This window comes from Pollachius pollachius, assembly GCF_949987615.1.
Source record: "Pollachius pollachius genome assembly, chromosome: 8".
NCBI lineage: Eukaryota > Metazoa > Chordata > Actinopteri > Gadiformes > Gadidae > Pollachius > Pollachius pollachius.
In genome coordinates this window covers 5,260,610-5,288,265 of record NC_136941.1, presented here as the reverse complement: position 1 = coordinate 5,288,265, position 27,656 = coordinate 5,260,610, and the positions used below count along the sequence as shown (strand labels likewise).

Genomic DNA, 27,656 nt, shown 5'->3' with positions numbered 1-27,656 from the left:
CGCCGCACACCAGGGACTGGGACTTTAGAATCGAAGCGGTGATTGGCTGAACCAAGTATGTGTAACCATGCGAGGACTCTGTCTTGGTATGTTGGTGCAAACCGGAGATACAGGGACCTGGAACTTGTGGTCGACACATGGTCGGGGTATGCCTGGTGTGATCCAGCCTGGATTCTGGTACCGTGGAGTTAAATTAGATTTAAGTTGTCGTTGTTTTGCATTGCTGCTAGATCGTATGACGAGAGGACTGAATGTAAACAGCAACAGGGATTTGAGTTGCACAGTCGGTGGGCGATCATATTAGGAGAACTGCTACGGATGTGAGGCGTTTGTTACGCCACATGGGTCAGCTTTCGTGAGCTAAACTGTGCTTCGATGAGTGTGAGCCCATAATATTGTACATTGAAACAAAAAGGCAGGTCAGCTGCATTCTGTAACATGGAGCTTGTATTATGTAAATTAATGCTACACATTTTTGGTGATGTCTCCAACTGGTAACTCGGGAACATGATATCCTGGAAAAGACGATTTAAATTTGCTTTCGGAGAAACTAGCAATCCACAATTTTTATCTGGCAGAGATCAAATCATACGTTTTTATTAGATTCGATTAGGAGATCATTATTTTTTAAATATTTTAAATATTTGTTATATATCATTAAGAGGGTAAATATAATGTTAATAAGAAATATGCAGGATATTCAATGACATTGAATATAGTAACAACAATTAATGGTTTAATATTCTGCAGTGATATGATTGCATTATTGTATATGTTTGACAACGTAGCCATGGAAATGTCTCTGAGTACAATAATCACAATGTATTAAATATTAATATTGAATACAACCTTTTTATTAAATACCTGAACTCCTCCAATACTTGAATTCCTCCATTACTGAAGAGCACCATTCTCACTGCCAAACTACACAACTGATGCATACAAAAAACATTCAAATCATGTATAGAGCAAGACTGCCCTACCACACTCGGTACAACTATCCCAAAGGACCCCACAAAGTATGTAGGAGCTAGGGTCCACAAGATTGCCTGGGAAATAAAAAAAAGATGCTTGGTTCTGATTGGCCCAAACCAGACACTCATTTGACATCCCTAGAAAACACACAAGTAAACACAAATACTTGTGTCAAACTCAGAAAAACAGCATTAAAATTCAGCATTCACCTGGTCCATTTTAGTGGTGGGGATAAAGAAGCATTATGAATAAAATAATGACAAAAAAAAATAAAAATGCTTCCCTCTTTCTCACTGACACTCGCTACGTTTCTCCCTCTCACTCAATCATTGATATACATTCACTCGTTGACTCATTCACCTACTCACTCATTTGCTTAATCATGAATTAATGAGTTCATGAATTCACTCTCTGACTACTAACCCTTGTGGCTAGCACGCATGCATGTTGTCTCCGGTATCGGCCAGAGTTCAGTTGTTGTGTTGTTTACCTCAGACTTGTCATGTCGTTCAGTGCTGGCCCTTTTAAATCAGTTTTTTCTGTGTTGCTAATTGTTGCGTTGTGTGGTTTGTTTATATTGTGTGTTGTGCATTTATGACCATGGTGAACCCCATTAATCCCTTCTGATGGTCACAGGATCCTCCCTGAAACGACAGCGTACACGATTCTTACTTCAATCATTCTGTTTTTTCCTCCTCCGGTCTCCTTCCTACTGACCGCCCCTCGGTAAACCCTCTGAGCATCTGCTGCAGCTGGCCCCGTGCTGACGGACATCCTGCTCAGCTAGGCTTACGGGGGGGACACTGGAGGGCCCGTGTCTCACTCTATCTCTCTGAACCGAACACCCAGGAATACAGGGGGTGGGGTTGGGGGGTGGGGGCTGAGCCAACCCAGGCCCCTGGAGTCCGGAGGGGCCTGCCCCCCGCCCCCCGATCCCCCATCATGCTTTACAGCATGTTTAGCACATTACGCTAGCCGGGGGTCATCTTTCAGCTAACCTCTTGGTTTTGTGTCCAAGATCCCGCTGACAGAGAGGGCTGCGGGTTGGGCCACCGACCCCCTAGCTATCCCTCCTGTAGAGGCTGGGACAGGCTGACCCCCTAGCTATCCCTCCTGTAGAGGCTGGGACAGGCTGACCCCCTAGCTATCCCTCCTGTAGAGGCTGGGACAGGCTGACCCCCTAGCTATCCCTCCTGTAGAGGCTGGGACAGGCTGGTCAGATGCGGTTCAGGGGACTGGCTTATAGTGAAGTCTCTATTATTGATCCACGTCGACGCAACGCAAGGACCACGCAGACGCTTCGACGCAGTCGTGAACCTGGACCAATCACAGCCCTTGCTGTTACGTCGCCTCGAAGCAAGGTTACATTTTTTGGGAGGCGCACGTCAGGCCCTGCGGTGGACGCAAGGAGGGTCCGCAAAGACGTAATGGGTCCGTAAGCCCTCTTGCGTTTTGTCGACGTGTAGCCATAACTAAGCCTTTAGACTCTTCAATAGATGTGTCCTCCATTAGCATGGGATCCAGGCTGAAAAGTGGTAGACCTACCCAGGAACTAACCCCCTAGCAGGGTCACACACTTCATATATAGTTAGCTTATGACATAAAATTGTTCACAAGGACGTAGCTGTGAGTCCAGCTATTCAGCAAATACCGTTAGCTGAATAGCTAACGGTATTTGCTTACAAATACCTAACTGTATTTGCTTACAGAATACCACAGGCTAGTTACCTTATGGCATGTAATGTTTCAAGTTGTTGCAAAGATGCAAAGATGTTGCAGTGATTTCAATTGCATAGCATGCAAGTTAGCTCATGTTGTAGCATTGGTCACATGATTCCAGCAGTTTTTTTACAGACCACTCCATTAATCAAACCCCCTGCCAACCTATTGCCAACAGATCGTTTTTCAGGAAACCACATCTCCAGACTGATCAAAAGTCTATCATCGCTTGGGAGATGAATCAGATGTCTGAAATAATCTCCACAGATTTATTTCCCTGGATCCTGCCACGTCTTCTGGTAGAGTCTGGTAGAACGTGGAGGTATTTTAGAAATGTACACGATGCAAAGACTCCATCTAGTTCATCTTATTTATTGAAGTGCTTTCAAATGCATATTAAAATATATGCATTAATGACCCTGCATAGCCCCTAGAAATAAACATGCCACTGACAAGAAGAAACAGGGGATGTTCCTGATCACTGAGGCGGGCTGAGATGGCCTATCAGTTTGTCATTTAAGGATGAACACCAATAACATTTTTTGAAGATGGTCTAGTATTGAGTGAGAATGCTGCAGCCGTAACCCGGGAAACAGGGCTGCACTGTAATGCTCTGTTTGGGGCAATGGCACCCCATCAATGTAGGTCCTCTGGGTCTGGTTTTTGGCCGAGATTATACTTGGTTTATAATTGAACACTAAGAAAAGGATCCCTAGAGAATGCTACTTTTCATTACCTTCAGCTAGATCCGGTCTGTTTGTGTCCGACCGAGTCTCCCCAGAGTTGAGTGGTCGCAGAAGGAGAACGAGGGAGACATGAGTGAGAGCTTGAGAGGGGAGAGTGTGTTGTGTTGGACTAAAGGCTTAGTTATGGTTCTACATTGATGCAACACAAGGGGCTTTACGGACCCATTACGTTCTTGCGAACCTTCCTTGCGTCCACTGCAAGGGCCCGACATGCGGCTCCCAAAAATTGTAACCTTGCTGGCTTTGATTGGTCCGCTCACTAAAACCCGACGCAGAACCAAAACAGGTTCACGACTGTGTCGTAGCGTCTGCATGGTCATTGCGTTGCGTCAATGTGGGACCATAACCAAGCCTTAAAGGAAGTGTTATCTTATAAACGTGGGAGAAGAAGAGTTGATATCATAATGACAATAGGACAATTCCCTTCAAGAACACGACAACAACATTTCCGAGCCAGACCCTGGCTCCTACACAGGCTCTGTCTAAGTAGGGTATGGCTATAGCGGCTGCCATGTTTACATATGATCCCATGACCCCTACACTCAAATGAGACCCTTTGGGGGTATATCGCTGTGCCGTCAGACCCTGGCCCCCTGGATACATCAGAGAGGGAAACATTTGAGGCTAGACCGTCTGTCTGTCCGTCAACCTTTCAGAATCCATCCGCCTGTCTGTCCATGTTCGTCACACAACAGTTCTTGTGAAGCGATCATAGCAACCAGCTGTTGTCTTATAGATCTCGTGGTCATTGCTTGAGTGGGGGGGGGGGGATGGCTGCAGAACAAGAGCAGAACAACGAGAAGTGACCTTGAGATGACCTTAACGGCAGCAGGACTACGACGAGCAGATCCACATAGGATATGAAGTGATGGTTGCGTGTTTTTGTGTTTTTAAGGAAAGGCTCCTTGTGCTGTGGATCAAACTATACTGGACCAATACACACATACAGTTTGAACCTCAGCATCAGAGCCATTCCTTGAGGGCATCTCGGAGGAACACTCCAGTGTATCAGACCCAGTAGAGAGGTGCTGGTTCGTCTCCTGGTGATGTCTTTGGGCAAAACGCCTCCGGCCCCCCTTGATAAGACGTACACTGGTGGTCGTCTGCGTGTCGCATTGATGGTAAAGTGCTTTGGGAGGGATGAGTTATATAATTGCACAATGTATTTGCTTATTACAAATACAATTATATTTTCCTTTTTGGAAACAAAGGAAAAAGGCTGAAGACTTGAATGAGTATATATTTAAAGGTAACTGAACATTACGCCAATTTGATCGCACAACTTAGAGGTCCACTTATTTTATAAGTAATAAAAAAATTGAAAGCATACATTTTTTTTGCATACATTTCTAAATTAATAAAATGTATGTGGTTAACTGACAGTCAATGATAATCTTCAAATCACCACAAAACAGAAAACTTTAGTCTATTTTTAATCCATGTCATATTGAACATGAGTATTGTTTTGAGTAAAGTCATTTTGATGAGTTTCTAAACACACATTTTCTTCACTGTTGGACAGTTATACATGGCTTAATAGCTGCATTTGAAAGCAAAAAAGGCTAAGCATGCTTAAACATATTTGGTTAAAAGCTATAATATTTCCATATGTATTTTAAGGGTTAGCGATTTGACAGCATAAAAGTTTGAAAGTTTGAGGACAGTGGCAGGCCACCCATTGTAACTCATTTCAACAGAGAAAGGAAACTTATCTGACTTATTCTTTATTACTTATTTAGTAAAGTTCCTGTTACAGCATATCAGTAAAAACTTGGTAAATATTCACATTTTTACTAACTTACCGAAGACTGAAGCTTTAGCTTTCAATTGTTGATAACAGTAATAATAATAATAATAGTAATATATCCAATTATTATAAAAATTTTACTTTCAGTTTCCATCAAGATGAGCCTTGAGTTTCCCCAGCACCATTTTGAAGTTTCAATTAAACATACATTTCTCCTCCAACCGTCCGTCCAAGAAAGACAACCCCGTTTCTCTCTCGCTCGACAATGGAGTGGGCGTGTCTCACCCCAGCGGATCCTGCTCCAGATAGTCATCGTCTTCCTCCATGTCGTCCAGGGGCACCTCTGGAAGCTCTCTGTGCGGAGTTCTCAGCCCGCTGTCAGCCTCCGCGGCCGTCTCCGCCATCTTGGGTTCACGCTCCAACACGTCGTCGTTATCCTCCAGGATGTCAACCCCGTGGCTACCGTTGTCTGCTAAACACAACCCAAAGCATGAAGGGGATATAGCATGGCATATGAACACATATATCATACCTCTGTCTGCTTAACACAACCTATAGCATTATAGCAGTAAAGCATACCATATGAACACGTACATTATACCTCTGTCTGCTTAACACAACCCATAGCATTATAGCAGTAAACCATACCATATGAACACGTACATTATACCTCTGTCTGCTTAACACAACCCATAGCATTATAGCAGTAAAGCATGGCATATGAACACGTATATCATACCTCTGTCTGCTTAACACAACCCAAAGCACGAGGGAGATATAGCATGGCATATGAACACGTATATTATACCCTGTCTGCTTAACACAACCTATAGCATTATAGCAGTAAACCATACCATATGAACACGTACATTATACCTGTCTGCTTAACACAACCTATAGCATTATAGCAGTAAAGCATGGCATATGAACACGTATATTATACCTCTGTCTGCTTAACACAACCCATAGCATTATAGCAGTAAAGCATGGCATATGAACACGTATATTATACCTCTGTCTGCTTAACACAGCCCATAGCATTGGGGAGATATAGCATAGCATATGAACACATATATTAAACCTCTTAGCTGGCGGCTAAACACAACCTATAGCATTATAGCAGTAAAGCATAGCATATGAACACGTATATTATACCTCTTAGCTGATGCTGTCTGCTAAACATAACCCAAAGCATTAGGGAGATATAGCATAGCATATGAACACGTAGATTATACCTCATAGCTGACGCTGTCTGCTAAACACAACTTATAGCATTATAGCGATAAAGCATAGCATTTATAACACGTATGTTATACCTCTTAGCTAAGGCTGTCAGCTAAACATAACTCGTAGCATTATATTAACCCATAGTTTAGCATAGCATTAAAACACATCTATGTCAATATTTATATTGATTTATATCGAGAAGTATTTATATTGTGATATTGGTTAAGTTATTGTAGTGGGATGTATATTATTCTAGTAGTGTAATAAATGGCTAATATATCTCTTCGTGTTGTCTCCTTCAAGCGGTAACTAGGCATAACTCAGCGGAGGAATCTGATAATGGTTGAGCTGATTGTTAGTAGTAGCCATAGCAGTAGTTGTGTGAGTGGTATTGGATTTTAATTAAGTAGGACAACGCGATTAACATTAAGTCTTCACTTTTGCATTGCATTTTTTGACCAGTGAGTCAACATGGCTTCCTTTGTTCGAAAGCCTGACCTGCTTTTGAGCTGGGAGCGACGTCACTGTAACAAATCTTTGGATTGTCCTCTGGGGTCTCCTCTCCAGGGGCCTCCTCCTTCATCAGGGGCAATGTCTCGCCGGGGCCCTCCTCAGCAATGTCATCGTATGAGAGCGAGGCGTCGTCCGAGTCGTTCCATTGGACTTCAGCAGGGAGCGACCTGGAGTCTGGAAGGAAACCATGAGCGGTCTAATCTGTCAACCTTACATCCAATTCCTTCCTTGTGCACAATAACGGTTATTGGGTTCCTGTGACACACTATAGGATGCACCAGCACACATAGATTGTTTCAGAGCTAGCTGAGGGAGCATAAAGTCAATCCAAAATGGGTGGTAAATAATGGTAAATGGAGTGCATTTATTTGTGCTTTTCTGACCAGTGGCCACTCAAAGCGCTTTACATTTTTGCCTAACATTCACCCCTCCCACACTGATGGCGGTGTCAACCATGCAAGATGAGAGCCAGCTCGTCTGGAGCAGTTAGGGTTTGGGTGTCTCACTCGGGGACACCTCGACTGTCAGCTAGGAGGAGCCGGGGCCGGGGACAAAATGAGGAGCAAATGGGGCAAGAATTTAACCCATCAGTTAGGCCACTCAGGCCACAGAATAGGCCTAGTCCTGCTGAACCGTGAGCTCACTCACCCATGCGGCTTAAGCTGCCCTTCCCGTTGACACTACTGCCAACATCGTCATAGTCGCTGGTTTCCACCTCCATGTCCCGGCGCTTTGGGATACCCTCTGTGCTCAGAGCAAGACATGTTGGGTTCGCACTCACATGAACACACAACGCACATATATGCCTGCTCAAAAGCATAGTGTACTATGCAAGACACAAACACGCACAAACAGATCCTTTCTTTATACTTAATTATTTAAACTTGAATTTAGTTTAACGTTGTTCATTCATGTATCAATTACATTTTGTTTTCAATTTTTAGCAAAAGCTTTAAGTGCTGTAAGTTCTTAGCGCTTTGAAAAACGACGGAGATGTGTAAATTGCCCAATTAAAACACATGTGCATGAAGGCTGACCTCTAGTGGCGTGATTGTCTCATTACGACTCCTGCATAAGGATAACTGGACCAGAGCGAGAAAGTTAGACAACTGCTTCCTAACAATGGGGCAGAGGACTACATTTTAACCCTTTAATGGATATGGGGTCATGGGAGGTTGTGAATTTATAAGTTATATTTGTTGAGAAAATTATGAAAATGATTGAAAAGGTTTGTCTCGCTGAAGGTCAGTTTATATACAAACAGACGCCCTAAACAATTTGTAGCCTGATACTAAAAACTCTGCATATGTTCATGGTGGCATTGTCGGACTGATATTGATTGGAATCAAGAGTGTGTGTGTGAGAGTGTGAGTGAGTGAGTGAGTGAGTGAGTGAGTGAGAGAGGGAGAGTGTGTGATTGAGTGAGTTTGTGTGAGTTGTTGTATGTTAAAGAAGAAGTTGGGGGTCACAAAAAAAAGTAATTCCCCAACCCTCCTCTGACCGAAGTTATCGTCTGTCTGGAAACTCACTCCTGAGGATGCGACGCTTCAGCAGGAAGAAGACCCCCAGGGCCAGCAGCAGAGCTGCTATTCCCGCGGCCACGCCCACCAGAAGCTTCAGGTCGATCTGCTCGTGGGAGGGTGGGGCCTTGTAACCTGGGAACAGTCACACGACCACACATGTGTACGGCAGGAACGCTCAGCCATGCTTAGTCGACGAATCAATGTTAGATATTTTCACACACACGCCCACAGTTTGATATTTTCAGTTGATAAAATGCTGAAAATTTGATTTGATGCATTCTTTGGTCGATAAGCTTATCGACCAAAGAATGCATCAAATCTAATATTCAGTATTTTATCAACAGCAAATATCCAACTGTGAGCGTGTGTGTGGATGATGGATGGTCCAATCGGCCTGACTTTGGCCAGGTGAGGCTGTGGAAACCAGCCATCATCCACACACACTCCCACACATGCATTTGTTTAAATGCATGGTGACGGGATTTAGATCCATATAGCAGTGAGGTTGCGGATCTTAAGCACAACGTTGGAGCAATGAAGTTTGCCTGACTTGACTCACGTTCACAGTAGATCTCCGCTGCTTTGGCCCCCTTGCAGGCCTTCATGCTCACGCAGTAACTGATGCTCTCGTGTTTTGAAGAACAATTCAAGCTCATTTTAAGATCAACCTACAAAACAAAGTGAGCCCTTCAGTGTTCAAAAGTATTCCAAATATTTAAAATATCTAGCCCAGAAAATATCCTTTATTCCTTGCTGAGGTTTATTGGCACATATAACAACATCAACAAAAACCCATATTTAATGAGTTGATTTAATGTTTCATTCACAACGTTGTTGTACAGTGTGGCGTACGGAGAATGTGTTGACCTGCTTCTCTTCCTTTGCTCTGGTCAGAGCTGACTCATTGGGGTGCTTCTTGCCACACTTCAGCAGCGCACACAGGTCTTCCTTCACTTTGGCTGTGAGGGGAAACATGGGGCAGAGATATGGGTTAGTCTCCCCTCATCACTCTGTCCCCGTCTTCAGACTCCCTCGGGCAGGTGGATATTGACGTCACGGGTATGTGGAGGGGATAGTGTCAACTGCTGGCTTCACATTCTGCATTCCTCTAGTCAATTGAAAGCAAAACCGAATCAGGGTAGTTACGGAGATGATGACAATGTTTCCGATATATATGTAAATATATATTAGTTCTGTGTTGTTAAAAAAGATATATAACATGACGTAAGCGATTTATCCCCTATGAGTCAGTAGAACTTTACATTGTACGCCTACCCCATTCCTTGTGCAACACCAGAGATCAAATGAAAGACTTTATTTATTTTTTACTCAGGTTGAGTTGCAAATTCTTGGGTCAAAATACTATCAAGACCCTATGCTTAGGATGTGTTGCACCAACAGTAAATATATATACAAACATATTTTTTTGTTGCCTTATTCGCCTTTCTGGATAGCATCGTAACATTAAACACATGGGCTTGAACACAGCTCCAAAAAACCTTTATCCTAACTTAAATCCACTGTATGTATATCCAGTGAACACTTCCAGCCTCCGTCTCCTGTTCGCTCCACTGGGGTGACATCCTCTGCAAACCCCCTACTAGGAAACCTACGCCCAGTAGGTTACCTACGCCCAGTACCTACGCCCAGTAGGTTTCCTCTGAGTCCAACCCCTGGTGCTCACTCACGGTATAGTATTCCGTGGAGACACAGCGCCTGCCATTTCTCCTCTGGATACTGCACCTCCACCCGGCCTCCGCAGTTCCCCGTGGTTCTGAATTTAAAGGCATCTGAGAGATCACAGCAAGAGAGAGAGAGAGCAATGAATAATATGAGCACTACAAAATCTGCCCCTAGTGATTACTTCTGCTGGAGAGAGGATAAAAGAGAGGCATTAGAATGGAGACAAAATTATAAATATGTTTTGTGTAAAATACAGATCAGATCAGTATATATCACCAGCTCCAGCCCTCCTCCACCTCCAACTGCACCATCACCTCTACAACCACGCTCTCTACCTCGCTCACCACCTCCACCACCCCCTAATACACCACCACTATCACCACCTCCACCACCCCCTAATACACCACCACTATCACCACCTCCACCACCCCCTAATACACCACCACTATCACCACCTCCACCACCCCCTAATACACCACCACTATCACCACCTCCACCACCCCCTAATACACCACCACTATCACCACCTCCACCGCCCCCTAATACACCACCACTATCACCACCTCCACCGCCCCCTAATACACCACCACTATCACCACCTCCACCGCCCCCTAATACACCACCACTATCACCACCTCCACCGCCCCCTAATACACCACCACTATCACCACCTCCACCACCCCCTAATACACCACCACTATCACCACCTCCACCACCCCCTTCCACCTCAAACACCATCGGCTCAGCCCTCCATCACCACTACCGCCACCTTCAACTCCTCCACCACCACCTCCACCAACCCCTAATGCACCAGCTCCACCACCTCCACCTCAAACACCACCTACTTCTTCACCTCCAACACCACGTCCTCCACCTCCACCACCACCTCCACCTCCTCCACCTCTCCCTTAACCACCAGCAGCACCACCACCACCCACCACCTCCACCTCCTCCACCTCTCCCTTAACCACCAGCAGCACCACCACCACCCACCACCTCCACCTCCTCCACCTCTCCCTTAACCTCCAGCAGCACCACCACCACCCACCACCACCACCTCCACCTCCACCTCCTCCACCTCTCCCTTAACCACCAGCAGCACCACCACCACCCACCACCTCCACCTCCTCCACCTCTCCCTTAACCTCCAGCAGCACCACCACCACCCACCACCACCACCTCCACCTCCTCCACCTCTCCCTTAACCTCCAGCAGCACCACCACCACCCACCACCACCACCTCCACCTCCACCTCCTCCACCTCTCCCTTAACCTCCAGCAGCACCACCACCACCCACCACCTCACCCCCTTTGCCCACTCACTTTTGCAGAAGACGGACACCGCCGGGACGCTGGACACCACGTTGGAGGTCAGGCAATTGCCCAGATGATCCTCGGGGCCCAGGCAGCTGACCTGTACGGCCTGGCCCGCTGTGTTTCCTCCCTTGGAATCATGTCCTTCGAAGGCTTCGCCACAGCCGTGGTTCTCCTTACAGACGCGGTGGGCATTTTCCTTCGTCCAGCCTTGGTTGATGACACGCTTGTTGTTGAGGGACACGTCGCCCCTGCAGTCCTTGGACAGCGTGGCCTTAAGTTGGCCTGCAGGGAGATCAGGCATCATGTTAACCAGACACCAATGAACCCCCAGACATGGAGAGCCAGTGTGCCACACCTGTCGATGGCGGCTGGCCATGGTCGGTGGAGTTTCTTGCCGGTGAACACAGTCTACTTCGGCCAACGCCCTGCGTTGGGTGGGTGTTTGCTCGGAGCATAGTGCCTTTGACAGGCCCTTGTGTGTAGGGCTGACAATTAATCAAATTGAAATATATGTATACTTTTTTTTTGCTTGGGAATTGTTACTGTAACTGACTGGAGATCAGTAAGATTCGTATTTCTTTTTATTTTACAATTCAATAGTTAGTCCAAATAAAGATGTTATAATATCAATTCATACATCAACTCATCTCAACACATAGGCCTGGCCTAAAGGACAGAGCAGTTTATGTGTTGACTGCTTCCAGTGTTGTGTTGGTCATACTATAGAATGATCTATTGCTTGCTTAGTTAATAATACAGAACAAAAGGAACTTTAAAAAGAAAAATCGCCTACTAAATCGCAATCGCAATGTTGGTCTCAGTAATCGCAATTAGATTATCTCCCCAAATCGTTCAACCCTACTTGTGTGGAGTCTTGTTCTTGCATTTTGTCTCACAGGTCTTAAAGCACGGTTACCTCTGTGCAAAAGGTTGTCCTTACTGAAGCTTTACCTTGGCAGGTGAGGTACAGCCGCGAAGCATTTTCGCTCCCAGCCAGCGACTCGTTCCAGAGGCAGTCCCAGATGTTCTTGGGCTTGTCCACGCCAGAGCAGTTGAAGATCCCCCACATGGGCTGACCGCAGGAGTCCTCTTCCCTGTGGCTCTGGTACCCCTTGCAGTCCAGGTCCTGGCAGAGACGGTCGCCCTCAGCCTTCGTCCAACCCTGGCTGGAGACCGCCACCGGAAGCTTCTTAGAGTACATAAACACCACTCCCTCGCAGGCCCCTGCCTGGCCCTTCAGGACCAATCGCCTCCAGCCTGGAGAGGGGCGGGGGGGGACATCCAATCAGGCCTTAGATATATATAGATATAAAATATTATTTTTATCATATATTGTAGTGCATCGGATATTAATAAGTAAGCAGCCTTGTATTAGCGCAGTAAATATTACAGCACAGTCAGTGAGTGTGAAGAACAGATAAAGATGCTTACAGCGCTTGCGTTGGTTTTAATCACATGAATCGTTCATATCAAAACCCTCCGGGAGTTCAACCCTGGACCCTAGGATGAGAGAACGTACCAGAACACCTGAGTCTTCCTTTGGAGCAGGCGTTGTTCGTAAAAGTGGGGCTACAGTTCGCCATGGGCTTGTTCGCGGTACAGGTGAGGGCGGACACGGAGTCCACTTTCTTGCGCGACGGCAACAGGAGCTCCAGTGACTCGCTAGCCCCGCAACCCAGCTCAGTGCAAATGGATCCCTGAACCGCCTTGGTCAGAGCATCATAGCAGATGGGGCGCGACTGTTGGTTGGAGACCAGGTCCACGGCCCCAAAGCAGTAGTCTCTGGACTCGTTCATCTTAGCCTTTTGGCTGCCTGCAGTGGAATTACATTTCTGTTTTTGTCTGATCTGTTTATTTCTTGCATATTCTCATTCATATTCTTTTAATTATTTTGATTTAATGGATTAGCTCATTTCTATTTGGGACCCAAAGGTCTGTCCACCTGATCCTAGAGGTTAGACGAATTGGGAAGTGTAGTGGTTCAGTATCGAGTGTGTCGGCGTTCCCCTGTGTGGGAACCTAGCTAGGGTTGATCTGAAAGTCAACGTGGTCAATCGTTGGAAAGATACCCAGAATTCAGAGGGGTGCGTTGAAATTGAAATACATGATATAATAACACTACGTGACATACTGAATGTCTTGGCATGGCATGATGCTCACCTGAGCAAGCGACCACGCACTCTGAGGATGTTGTGTTAATCTCTCACCCTCTCATTCACTCAGTCGTTGTCACCCTCTCCAGATGTCTCTTTCTCTCACTCACTGATGATGGATTAATGTCTCTCACTCACTCTCTCAGGATGATGGGTTAATGTCACTCTCTCACTCACTCTGATGATGGGTTAGTGTCGGGGAGTTCCAATCAGGCCTTAGAAAAGTCCAATATTATTCCAGCTGCCACCTTTGAGATGATTAAAAGGACCTGAAAAAACGGTCTTGGGTTTGCTCACCTGAGCAGGTGACCACGGCGGCCCTGTTCATGCAGACGTTCGCCTCGTTCATCACCAGGCTCTTCCCGAACACTGAGTGGAAGTGCAGGCTCTTCACAACAATGGGCATTCTGTGACTGGACACCTCTGGGCCCACCGGGTCATTGATGTGGTGCCCGCAGCCGTCCAAACTCTTGCACAGCTCTTTGGACTTGTCCTCGGACCACGAGTCCAGACACACACCTCCGCAGGTGTTGTTGACACACACCACCACCTCACCTGAACAGTGGCTCTTCAGCTCTAGAGTGACATTGTCTGTCAGGGGATAGGGGTCGGAGGGATTAGGGTGAGGAGGTTTGGGTTAGGGTGGTTTAGGGTTAGTGTTAGGGTGGTTTAGGGTTAGGGTTAGGGTGGTTTAGGCTTAGGGTTAGGGTGGTTTAGGGTTAGGCGGTTAGAGTTAGGGTGGTATAGGGTTAGGGTTAGGGTGGTTTAGGGTTAGTGGGTAAGTGTTAGGGTGGTTTAGGGTTAGTGGGTTTGAGTTAGGGTGGTTTAGGGTTAGGGGGTTAGAGTTATTGTTAGGGTGGTATAGGGTTAGGGTTAGAGTGGTTTAGGGTTAGTGGGTTAGAGTTAGGGTGGTATAGGGTTAGGGTTAGAGTGGTTTAGGGTTAGTGGGTTAGTGTTAGGGTGGTTTAGGGTTAGGGGGTTAGAGTTATTGTTAGGGTGGTATAGGGTTAGGGTAAGAGTGGTTTAGGGTTAGTGGGTTAGTGTTAGGGTGGTTTAGCGTTAGGGGGTTAGAGTTGTTGTTAGAGTGGTATAGGGTTAGGGTTAGGGTGGTTTAGGGTTAGTGGGTTAGTGTTAGGGTGGTTTAGGGTTAGTGGGTTAGAGTTAGGGTGGTATAGGGTTAGGGTTAGAGTGGTTTAGGGTTAGTGGGTTAGAGTTAGGGTGGTATAGGGTTAGGGTTAGAGTGGTTTAGGGTTAGTGGGTTAGAGTTAGGGTGGTATAGGGTTAGGGTTAGAGTGGTTTAGGGTTAGTGGGTTAGAGTTAGGGTGGTATAGGGTTAGGGTTAGAGTGGTTTAGGGTTAGTGGGTTAGTGTTAGGGTGGTTTAGGGTTAGGGGGTTAGAGTTATTGTTAGGGTGGTTTAGGGTTAGGGTAAGAGTGGTTTAGGGTTAGTGGGTAAGTAGTAAAAGAGCAGCATAGTTACATAAGATGTTGGCAACACAGCAGGCCTTTAAATGCTGTGCGACGTTTAACTGCCAGTTGCTGCCAACCTGGTCACAAATAACACACACTCATGCACACACACAGAAACACACACACACACACACACACAACCGCACACCTAACATAACACACGCACACACACAAACACACACACATACATACGTGCAATCTCACAAACATACAAACACGTGCACTCACGCACACACACAGACACACACACATACACACACAGACACCAAACCACCAACCCTACACACACAGGCACAAAACCACTTTTAAACACACTCAAATCAATTCTCCATCACTTTACCTGTACATCTCACAAAGGCGATGGTGGAATTGTCCGTTTGTTTGGACAAGGGGCAATCGAAGAGAGACTTCTCCTTGGAAGAACACTTGTACTCCCTCGGCCAAAGGTTCATGCCCGGGATCTCGGAGGCATCCAACGAGTCGCGGTCTTTGGCGCTCCCACAATGCATCTGTCGGCACACTAGGTCGGCGGCCGCTTGGGTCCAAGTGGCATTTGACCCCGACAGCCAGAAGTGGTTGCCATGTTGCCGGACCCCCACCTGGCCCTCGCACCAACTCCTGCCTTTCACAAACACCTCCAGGTGGTCTGCAGAGGTCATATGGGGACACCCAGAGGTCAAAGTTCAGACAAAGGAGTAGTTGGTTACAAGCGTCTGCCGAATTACTCAATATCAAAAGGTTGTGCCGGAGCCTATGTTTTAGTACGACTTAGGTTTTGCACAAAACACAGAAAATATACTTTCACATGCTACACATAGAGAGAGGCAACTGGTGTGTTTGGCTCCAAGCCAGAAGGTTGTGGATTCAAAACCCCACGGCAATGCGCCTAGCCCATATCCACTACTCTGATGACGTAACATAAAGTCTATCTCACGTGTTTCATAATCCAGTACCAGTCACTATGAATAAAAGCACAAGCTTAATTAATTAACAATAAAATACGACAAAGTATTCTATAAGAAGCAATGGCGCACATTGCAGAGGAGGAAGCAGGCACACCTTCGCAAACCAGCATCGTCGGTTCTTGATCCTCACGTCTGACTACAATGGTCTCCGCCGGACAAGTGGACAGTTTATCGTTTGGTGCACACTTAAACATCTTCTCCAAATAGTCCAGGGATCCTGGGGCGATCTTGTCCAGAGGCTGGGTGAGGCGGGCCTGTCCGCAGCGCAGCTCCTGGCAGACCACGTGGGAGTTGGCATCGCTCCACTTTTTCCCCACCTGGAACCAGTTACCGCCAAGCTTCATCTCCAACCGCCCCGCACACCGCCCTGGCCCGTCCGCAAGCCTCACCTTGAGGCTAGCTGTGGTACAGGAACACAACGTAGAGAGAGAAAGAGGTGTGTTGTTATTGGCATGACAAAAAGAGTGATTATCGCACATTTTCTCGAGGTGTTGTATGTGTTGTTGACTTCAAACGTAGCCTGTTCCATTGAAACCAATGACGGATGTGGGCATGCATTTAACTTTTTGACAAGAAATATAAAAATGTCGAATGACACTTTTGGTCCACTGCCAATGTCGGTAGCTAGCCATAGCCTTGCTTGCAACATCACACAACCAACAGCATGTCAGCATTTAGCTTCAGCTATAGCTATATAAAGGTTAGACAAACGAGGAAAATAATAATAATAATAATAATAATAATAATAATAATAATAATATCATTATTATTATTATTATTATTATTATTATTATTATTAATAATAATAATGGAAGCTATTATTATTAATAATAATAATAATAATAATAATATCATTATTATTATTATGATTATTATTAATAATAATAATGGAAGCTATTATTAATAATAATAATAATAATAATAATAATATCATTATTATTATTATTATTATTATTATTATTATTATTATTGTTAATCTAATATACATGAAAAGCCCTTCCCCCTAACCTTGCTGAATTCATAACTGTCTATTCTAACTTTGTCTCATAATGTTCAGAGGGTTAACGCAAACTAATTGAATAATTGAATTAAATATGTCCACACACCCAGTGGACAACGAAGCTGTGTCATCTTACGTGAGAGAAAGGTGTCGTTAAATTGGGCAATCTTTTGCTCAACTTAACGACACCTTTCTCTCACTTAGGTGTCACTGAGGTGTTTTTTTTTCACCTCCACAGATGACCGAGGTGACATTTTTACACACGCGGTGTTCGGCCTTGGAGTACTTGGCCGTGCAGTCCCACAGCGACTCCTCATCCCCAGAGCATGTCACTTTATCCAGTATCGCCTTGGTTGACTTAATCTCAAACAAAGTGTCAATTACCTGGAAACAAACAGCGATAAAGTTTAGAAAACACAAACTTTTTTTTTTATTTATAATGAGAGGGGTTATACCCATAAAGTTGACTATTATTATTATTATTATTGTCGATTATTATCTGTATTATTATATGTATATTATTATTATATATTATTATAATCATTATTTAAATATAGGCCTAACTGAATAATGAGTTCAGAAATGAGCAAACCTTCTGTAAAATGCTGTGTAAACCATAATACTCCCAAACAAAAAGGTACAATTGTATCCAGTCAAACAATTTGTACTATTAACATAGTTAATTAACTTTCATCGTTTCATCGTTATTTCAAGTTATCAAGTTATCACCTTAGGTAGTATCTCACATCCAATGACGTTTACGCATGCAATGTCCAAAATAAATCTGCAGCTTAAGTTGTCTATTATCTTTTAAGTCGATAGATATTACGAACACGCTCTGACCTCTCCAAAGCCCAGCTCCTTGCAGACCACTTTGCTGTTCTCCTGCTTCCATTCGGAGGCGCAGACAGGCAGCTTCCCCAAGGGGCCGACCACCTGGATCTTGCCGTAAGTCCCGTGCTCCAGGACAATCGTAATGTTGTCTATTGGAATGGAACGGAAAAATGGAGCCGATTTGCCCCGGATTATAATCGATGGACTATTTTGATGATGATGATGATGATGATGACAATGTTATTAATTATATTAATAATAATATTATTAATAATAATAATAATAATAATAATAATAATAATAATATACAATATTGAGGCTAATAATTATTGATAATTAATCATAATTATTATTATTATTATTATTATTATTATTATTATTATTATTATTATTATTATTATTATTATGGGTATTAGGGCTACAATAGGTTAATGCCAATAAATTAAAAAATCCCTGTTATATGCTCACATGATATCTTTCCGTTTGGATGCACATATTATTTTTTTTATCCAAAAAAGTAATCAGGCCATCGATGTGACTGAGAGACGAGACAGAGAGACCTACTGTCTGTCATTAATACCAAACCATAACCGAAACGGGAAAACAAAATTACCAGAGCAGGTGAGCAGCATGTTGTCATTGTTGTCGCACGACTTGTTGGTGAAGGCTCCGCAGCGCATCTTCTCGCAGGTCAAGTTGTCCACCCCCTTGCTGCAACTCACCGACTTCCCGTCCCGGTGCACGGTGGTGCCTCTGCAGCGGTTCTTCCCGCCCTTGATCCGATACACCTCATGATCTGGACAGATAATACACAATATAGGACAAATAATGAAAAAATATATATATTTTTATTATAATATTATAATTATTAATTAGTATAAGTAATACATAAACAACATATGTTTACAGATGTTTTTGTTTTCCGTAGTCCTTTCTCACACATTCACACACAACACATCATTGTCTTTATATGTGAAAGCGCAGAAAGTGTGTTTATAAAAATAATGCCTAGGCCTATAGCCTTTAGATGCATTTTATGACTTCCGTTTCGGGGAACTATTAACCGAAACAAGTGACCGTGAATCAGACGAACAACTCAAGGAACGAGAATGAGCAGTAGGCTATGCATGCCTTTGCAGACGACGATTGCGGGACGGTTGCATTTCTCCTCCTTAGGGTTGCACTGCCAGGGGTGGGTCTCCTGCCCTGTGGACGTGCACTTCGTGCTGACCTGCCGGTATTTGGGCGGAAGGACGGGCTCGTCGAATATCCGCATGTCGGCCTTCCCTTTCAGCTCGCCGCAATTGAGGCTCTTGCACAGTTTCCCGGCAAAGTCGTTCTCTCGGTCTGTGAGGGGGTGGAGCGGTTTGTAACGGTTTGTTAACCTGAACCGCTTTTCTGGGATGAACGCCCTTGTTTTTCTTTCACGTGGTTAGCCTACTCAAAACTATAACTGCATTAAATCAAAACAAAATTTGAATTTGAGAGAAAAACAAACGCGTCAAAGGTCATAGGCATAGCCGATAGCCTACCTACTTTTTTGACTAGGTATTGCCAAAGTATGGCACCAATTAATTAGAAATAATTAATGCTATGTGTAGCCAATTGTCCAAGTGTCTCTAAGGGTTTTCTGTCGGTTGCTTATTATTTGCTTATTCAGAAGCCCAGAATCATCATACACATTTTAAGAAGCTTAGCCCATTGACAGTTGATATGCTAGATGCTATTATGTGCAAATCAGTCAGCCAGGTTTTAACATTTCTTAAGAATACGATATTTGAAAGAAATTCCCAGGTAGGCTCAGTGCAGGCCTTACCCCAGTTGTCACAAAAATAGGCGGATGTGTTTTCCTGCTCCTTGTGGTAGTAGACTGCCCCAGCGCACTGATACCCCGCCAGCCGGAGTACGACCTTTTCTGCAGGATAGTAACAACAAGAACCGGCACATTAATAAAATAAGAAACAAAATGAAAAACACAATAGTCATCATTGTATCATACCCGATAATCTCATTACTAGTGCTGCTTCTGCTGATTTTACTCTCGTTATATATTTTTCTGCACACTTCGTATAGGCCTATGACTTAAGTCTCAAATAATTTAAAACATATAGCATTGCGGGTTTCACCTGAGCATGTGATCATCTTCACCATGTCCTTAAAGTACTTGCTGACGCCCCAGCCGGGCCCTCCGGGACAATCCCACAGGTGCGCTTCCGTCCCGTTGCAGTTGAGGTCGTTCAGCCAAACCAGCGCCAGGGCTTCCACGCTGAGCGGAATGTCGACGGAGCCCCGGGAGAGACCACAGCCGATGCTCTTGCACACCACGTCTTCGTTGGCTTTGGTCCAGCCGTCGCTCCCCACCACGCCCCACTTGCCCTCCATGAAGAGCCTCACGTAGCCCTCACAAGGGTGCGCTCCACCGTGCAGCATAAGCCTGTTCTGGCCTGCGTTCGCCGTTCATCCGTTCATAGCCATTCGTATGCGTTCATAGCCATTCGTATGCGTTCGTATCCATGCGTCCGTCCAGCCAGCCAGCCAGCCCGCCAGCCATTTGTTCATTCAGCCATTTATTCATTCATTCGTTCATTCATGAATCAACCAAGCATCCATTCATATCCATCCATCCATCCATTCACCCACCAGTCAGGCCAATCATTCATATTCACCCATCCATCCATCAAGTCATTCATCACCCCACATCCATCCGTCCATTATTCACACATTAGTTTGCATCTCAGCCAGATGTTGGCACACAGCGTGATGATTAATGAATAGGTCACTATGTACCAGTGTTAAGTGGAACTTATGTTTGATTGTGTGATGTTTAAAGAATTCTACCATGGTCCTTATATACCAGGTTTCACGTGGAACCAAGAGTTGAGTGGCACAATATGTATATCCCTAATGTTAATCATTAGATCATCAAATCAGCATATCTGGGAAATATATTTGATTCGTTCAATCTGTATAAAAATAATATACTCATTATTTTGTACTGCGCTTCAAAGTATCTTGGTCTCAATACTAGTAATGTGGTCATCTTTATGAGTTACAGGTAAGTACATTGTAACTCATACACATCATTTCAAATTTCGAAAGATAAAACACCAGCAATTTGAAAAGTCAAGCAGTGTTAAGCAGTGAATGTGAGTCAATTAATTTTAATATAGACTATGGGATATTGCCAATATCCAAATGTTGATACTTTACCAATATCATATTGGAAAAAGTATAAACATCCTACTCCTGCATAAACTCCACTCTCCAACTCTCTACTGAGATTAATTGCCAAGTAATTCACAATTAAAATAACAAGTAATTTGCTGTGCTGTTGCAGAATATAGAGTATTGATATGACAACTGATTTGTTAAATGTTATAAAAACAAAACCTAATAAAACATGCTCAACATTATTCTAAGACCTGATGAAGTGTTAAGGAACCTTAAACAAGGCCCCTCTGTCTTTAGCAAGAGAAGCTTTCCACTTGCCTTGGGAGAAGAGGATTCTGGAGGCTAAGAAGATGAGGATTGGCAGGAGAGTCCACATGCTCACTCTGGATCCGACTACACACTGAGCCAGGTCGGGGTCCAACACACCTTTTAAGCTGGGGTTGCACACGCCATAGAGAGTTGTGATAGGACAGACATACTTCATTTCCTGCAGTCACCGATCAACGAGATGACACAAACTAACAGCCTAATAAAAACTGGATAACAACTAATAATTTAATTGTTTTTACTAATATTTTTATTTGAATCGTTTTTCTAGTTAAATTACAACTGAATAGTTCAATCAAAATAATTAACAATCAACAGGATACAATTTAAAATATAATATATATAATATCTATTAATAAAAAACATGTGATGTAAGTGTTTTATTAACTGAACCTGAATACCTCAATCTCCCAAACTCGCAAACAGAATTGTCAAAAATAAAATAACAATTCTGTCATTTTATTAAACGATTAAAAAAAAAAGAAATAAACAAATTGAAGAAACTGAAAAGCAGCTGAAAAAAAAAAAAAAAAGCAACTGAAAATACTAAAAGCAGGTGTTGTAGCGCCGAGTGTGACCAGGAAGCAGATCAGCTACTTGATACCTGTGGTTACGGGCCGGATGTGAAGCTTTGAGAAGCTCAGGAGAACACTTCGACCGATCTCAACGTGAACCTCTAATGAAAATCTGGCATGCATTCGTTTATCCTGCTGTAAACAACCCAAAGTAAATGGTAAAAGGTAAATGGACTGCATTTATATAGCGCTTTACAATATCGCCTGAAATTCACCCATTCATGCACACATTCACACACCGACGGCGGAGTCAACCAAGGCGACAGCCAGCTCTTCGGGAGCAGTTAGGGTCAGGGGCCTTGCTCAGGGACACCTCGACACTCCGGTGATCGGAGTGTCGAGCCGGGGATCGGACTAGCAACCTTGCGGTTACCAGCCAACCCACTCTACCTCCTAAGCTACTGCTGCCCCAAAGTACTATTTGTTCTCAAGCAAACACAGTCAATAACAACATTTCTACTGTATTGTCATTAATGGGCGTGTTGGGGTTTAGTGGCTCTCTTGAAGGCCTTCAGGTAGACGGCAGCAGTTGTGGTTCAAACCCAGAACCTTCCGGCTGGGAGTCGGGCACCCTGAAAAACTTATTTATTTATTTATTTATTTATTTCAGGACAATGCACATTAATAAACATGTACAGCAGTACACATAAATGTGCCAGATTGTAGCCCAGTGGCTAATTTCCATCTGTAGTCCATAAGGCAGGTTGATGTTAGAGCATAAATGACGAACGATGTACAATAATACAATTTGCTAAATAAAACAGGGAGAAACAGAAAGAAAGAAAAATAAAAACAGTACAATTCATTAGCATGTGTTAAAACGGAGACGCGATTCATTTGTATGCTTTTTGGCCTCTTGAAGGTGGCCAAAGTTCGTGCCAGGCCATGTAGTGCTTTATAAATCAAGCATATAGAGGAAAATTTACAGAAATTATCAAAGCTCAGTAAGTTATATTTCTCTAAGATGTTGCAATGATGATAAGAGAAAGGTTTTTTTTAATCTTTTTTATCTAGTCTTTGGTGCCTTTTTGCACAGAAACTCAACTGGTTTTAGGATAGTGGAACCCGACATAGACCAGCTGGTGATGCAGTAGTTCTGATGTGAAGGATCATTGAGTGCAGAAACATCAGAGCAGCTGCATCTGACAGGGATCCTCTGATTTGCTTAAAATTACAAAGATTGAATTAAAAAAAATTGGATATCATTTTAACATGGTTTTTGAAAGAGAGTCTGGAGTCTATAGTCACGCCTAAGTATTTAAACTCATTAACAACTTCCAACTCTTCTGTGCCCAAGAACCCTTCTAGACTATCCTGACTATGCTCCACACTGGTGCCGGTGATACATGCAGAGTCACCATTTCTTACACATTGAACCGTTGCAAGCCACCATTTATCTGTGTTCGTATGCCTTGTGTGTCCTAAGAGCGGTACGTACTAAGCTAATATTTATCTCCAAAGGGATCAGAGATTAAACCTCACAGTAAAAAACTGCTGCCGTCGTCTGCTTGTGGGAGGCTACACGCCGCAAACCGCCATCCTCCATCCAAACAGGAAGCAACCGTCTCCAGGAAATGATGTCAATCTCTGAACTCAGCTCTAGAAAATGGTGTACCCTAGTACACAGTACTGTGTACTTCCCATGTATTATATATATAGATCCCAGAAAAACATAAAAAACAATGCTTTTAAAAAGAATAAAAAAAACAATCACCTATACCTTCCCCTACGTTTTCTCCTTTTTTAATTGTTCGTCTTGCTCTTCTGTTATATCGATCAACGTAGACGATTTATTTGTTCATGCTTTCCAATTTTATTGTGGTGCACTCGCTTCCTCGAAAGGCCGCCTGCACCCTCGACTTCACCTCGAAATCCACAAGGAAAATAATCAAGACCAGACCACTCTGCGTGGACAACATAACACAGCATAAATCAGATGTGTAATTAAAAAAATAAAAAATACAAGTTGTGACCCAATAAGAGAGTAGAAAAACAAGAGGGCGAGCAGGTGGCTAAAGGTAGGACACATTTATTCCCAAACTGGGTTTCAACAGGATTGATAAGAGCCCAAAAAAAAAAAAACAGTCGCAGCTGCGGAGCATAGACACGACACGACACAGCGAGGTTAGGAACGCAATGTTAAATCCAATCAAATCATGGGCTTCAAACGGACAACAACAAACGGACGACAACAACGACCCAATGTGTGTAACAACACACAACCCTGCTAACCTACATTTCATAAATACGGTTATCTCCCACGAGTTGAGTGGGTTGGCCGGCTGGTCCGTCTTCGGGGAGGCCTGTGGATTCATGGTGGGATGTTTGCGTTATTAACAATGCATTGATGCTAAGAACCGCAACCTCCGGTGGAAAGTTCCTTCCTGTCCCTTTATGACGCATCCATATTTAAAAGAAAACATAACAACTCTGGTCAATACGATAATAATTACGTCATTGAGAGGTTTATAAACATATTTTATCACTCCTATGAATATTACTCCTATGATTATAATATATCCCCTCGGATGGACGATTTGGTCGCAACCAATTGCATGCACTTAAGCAGGAATAACCCCCCCCCCCCCCGGAATCGGACCTCCAATCTAAACAGCCTGCAGGTGTTTATTCCCGGCTCCATCGTTGACAGGATGGCATCAGTGCTGCTCTCTCAGTGATGACCAAGCTGTTGTTTGGCATGGGCAGGCTTTTCCACCAGGCCTGACCCTGGTAATGAACCCTGGCTCATCCAGCCTCGGGTGGCCCCCAGTGTTTGATACACAGAGAGGAGAACCAGCAGCCTTGACGCTGAGATAAAACGTACCAGATAACACAGTGTTTACCAGAGGTACGCACACAAGCTGGCCGGAGGGCAGCCTCTCTCCGAGACGTTTCGGTTCAGGCGGTGATTCGAGAGTGGTTAAAGAGAGATCAGGAAGGAGCAAGGGAGGGCGCGATTTTGAAACTCGACAACCCTTAAAAAGTACCACGCTTCTCTGCTCCCTGCCGCCCTTCGTAGGTCAATAGAGTCACGATGGGTTCCTCGACCCAATCACAGAAGAGAAAAAACGAAATTGGCTGGCACAGAGGCAGGCACTTTAGCAGATATTCTCACAGCAAATTTCACTCATTAGTACCCGGTGGAGGGCTATGATATTTCAGATAAAACTGCATTCATTAAATCTTAGTTAAAGCACATTGAATGAAGGTATACTATGAGGGCATTCAGTACCAACTTGTATTTCTAAATGATCATGGCTTTGTGTGATACAAAGTGACAAGTTATCATCCGTGGATGAACTGGATATAACTGGTTCACCATTTGCAGGGTCCAGGACTGGGATAGAACCCTTATTGTTAGTAATAATCGTTTGTTTCATAGTGAGTGCATTCATTTTCAGGTAGTTTCCCTCAAGGTTCGCTCTGCGTGCCCAAGCTATTATCTGAGTAAAAGGTTAGGAACAAAAGTGTTAACCCCTTTAATCTATCTCTGTCTTACTGTCTTTCTGTCTGTGTGTGTGTGTGTGTGTGTGTGTGTGTGTGTGTGTGTGTCTGTCTCTCTCTCTCGTTCTCGCTCTCTCTCTCTCTCTCTCAATGTCAATGTCTCTCCCTCTCCCTCACCAGCTTGCTTCCTCTCTCTGTCTGTCTTCCTCTCTCTCAAGGTAAAGAGAGAGTACAGGAGTTTATCTGCACTATCTGAAAGAATGACGCAGGCAGCTGCAACAAAAAAAAAGCAGATGCATCTTGTCTTGAATTCCCCTGCCAGCAACTGCAAAAGACATATTTATCCGGCCCACGTAAAGAAAAGTATCAATTTCATTGTGGTTGGTCTGGTGGCTCACACACACACGCCAGGTGTGAGCGCTCCAGTGGTTACATGTGGGAGAGATAAAGTTTGTCCAAAGGGTACAGTTCCGGAAGGCCACACAGGTCTCCTCCACCCACAAGGACCAGCGTTGTGCAGTGAGCTACGGCTGGCTAGCGCCCAGCGTGCTATCTTGAGCAACCTTTGCAGTCTTATTGCTAGCATACCCACCACCCGTGAAAGAATGACCCTGGTGGGCCGAAAGCAGAGTGCACCCCTGGGATGTGAAGTCCAAGTGGCCACTCCGTCACCTTCTGGTTTCAAGGAAGCGTTTTGCCTTTTATATTGAAAGTTTACATGAAAGTTAGGTTTGTACGGTTCCTATCATTTGGTCTGATATCTGACACTGCTATGGCTCAGAGTAATTGAAGTAGATCAAAAATTTGAAAATATGGCAAAAGCAATGGAAAAGTAACTGGTACAAGACTGTGTACCTTATCACGTCAAACAAACACAAACCCCTGTTCACATGGAGCAATCTAAACTCTACCCTAGCTTTTTGGTTGATTTACACTTTTTGGTTGATTTGGTCGAATCTGGACGTTTGTTGAAGTAAAATAGCTAGGATGCAGTGTTTTGAACCAGAATGTAATCAGACCTCTTCGCTTTCCACATCTGTTTGGCTTCTGTGTCGCTTACCCATCACTTTCCCAATGTCGCTGTCACCACGATAAGCAACGGTTGGCTGTTGTGAACGTGCAAAAGTCGATTGTTGTGCTCTATTGCGATTGGTCGAGAATCAAGGAGGCTCAAAGTGTAGTCGATAACATGGCAACGAGTAAACGTAAGTGCATATTCTCGGAAATGAAGGACGCTTTCAAATTGGGCTTTACATGGGAGGAATCCCAGTGCCTACACCTCGAAGACCCCTTTATCTATGAGGGGATAATGTATCTCGAATATCTGTCAATACTTTAATAGCAGTGCAATGTGTCTCTCCTGGTTTTCACGGTTAAGGGTGTCAGGATGTCTGGTGAGAAAGTGATCCTAGGAAAAGAAAAACTTTCACCCTTTTGCTTTTTGACCCTAATATTTCCAGCCAGCTGAACACACACTCAGAAAAGCTCTCAGCACACCTGAATTGCTGGTCTTTTCGTTAGGCTCACCACTCAGGGTGTTCTAGGGGCTTGTACAATATAGGCTGAGACACACCTCCAACTGGATCCCGGCCCATTTTGTGTCAGGACTCCAGACCCATAGTTCAAGAAATGCTGTGTAAGGCAATGTGGAGTATCTAGGCCAACCAAAACAAGATGAGCATCCCTCCACTCGCATCCACAGGAGTGAGGGGTCGTTGCTCTGTAGCTCAGAGTGATCCAGACAACCCCTGACTGTACCCACAAGTGGGGATGTGTGGGGAATTCTGTAAATATATCTCTGCCTTTTTTTTTTTTTTTTTCACTGGGCTTGACATTTGTGGTGGAATGTCAACTAAGTTTACAGAACTAGAATCCTATCTCGCCTATCTCAGCCCGAAGGACAGACGCAGATGCGTTTTGTTCTGAAAAATAGAATATTTTACAAATTTATGTGGATGCAATATTTTGGTTGCTTCTTTGTGCTGGAAATATAGTGCAGCCAAGGAAATGTTGTTTAGAAAAGGTTTTTAAGTAGTAATAAATAGTCACAAAACATTCTCATCCTTTACAATACATATATCACATGTAAACATTCAAGGGCAACAGTGTAGCTATAACAAATAATCCAGTACTTTGTGAGTAAGATAAACCCTATAAAAAACGATATTAAATATTAACACAACAGTAAAAAAAAAACATTAACATTTTGGGATAATATTGCAAACAATTTCAAGCATCATTTTGATGCTTGAAAAATGGAAACATAAAA

The 27,656-nt window shown here is 44.0% G+C and overlaps 1 protein-coding gene across 2 annotated transcripts; it reads right to left on the bottom strand.

Annotated features, from left to right (window-relative positions):
- Positions 1-4,908: 4,908 nt before the first annotated feature.
- Positions 4,909-21,429, bottom strand: LOC307079973 (antigen WC1.1). 2 transcript variants are annotated; one of them, XM_079742519.1, is made up of 20 exons: positions 21,360-21,429; positions 19,997-20,314; positions 19,687-19,785; positions 19,002-19,217; positions 18,484-18,666; positions 17,880-18,019; positions 17,267-17,420; positions 16,131-16,436; positions 15,412-15,717; positions 13,901-14,194; positions 12,970-13,263; positions 12,402-12,707; positions 11,457-11,732; positions 10,139-10,240; positions 9,318-9,409; positions 9,010-9,118; positions 8,457-8,582; positions 7,576-7,671; positions 6,913-7,101; positions 4,909-5,659 (listed from the first exon to the last, which is right to left on the bottom strand). In XM_079742519.1, exons 1-20 carry the CDS (start codon positions 21,415-21,417, stop codon positions 5,469-5,471), a joined length of 3,855 nt encoding a protein of 1,284 aa, XP_079598645.1. In that variant the 5' UTR covers positions 21,418-21,429; the 3' UTR covers positions 4,909-5,468. The 2 variants fall into 2 exon arrangements, with proteins under 2 accessions (XP_079598645.1, XP_079598646.1); XM_079742520.1 differs by having other exon boundaries at positions 4,909-5,656.
- Between the last annotated feature and the right edge of the window lie 6,227 nt (positions 21,430-27,656).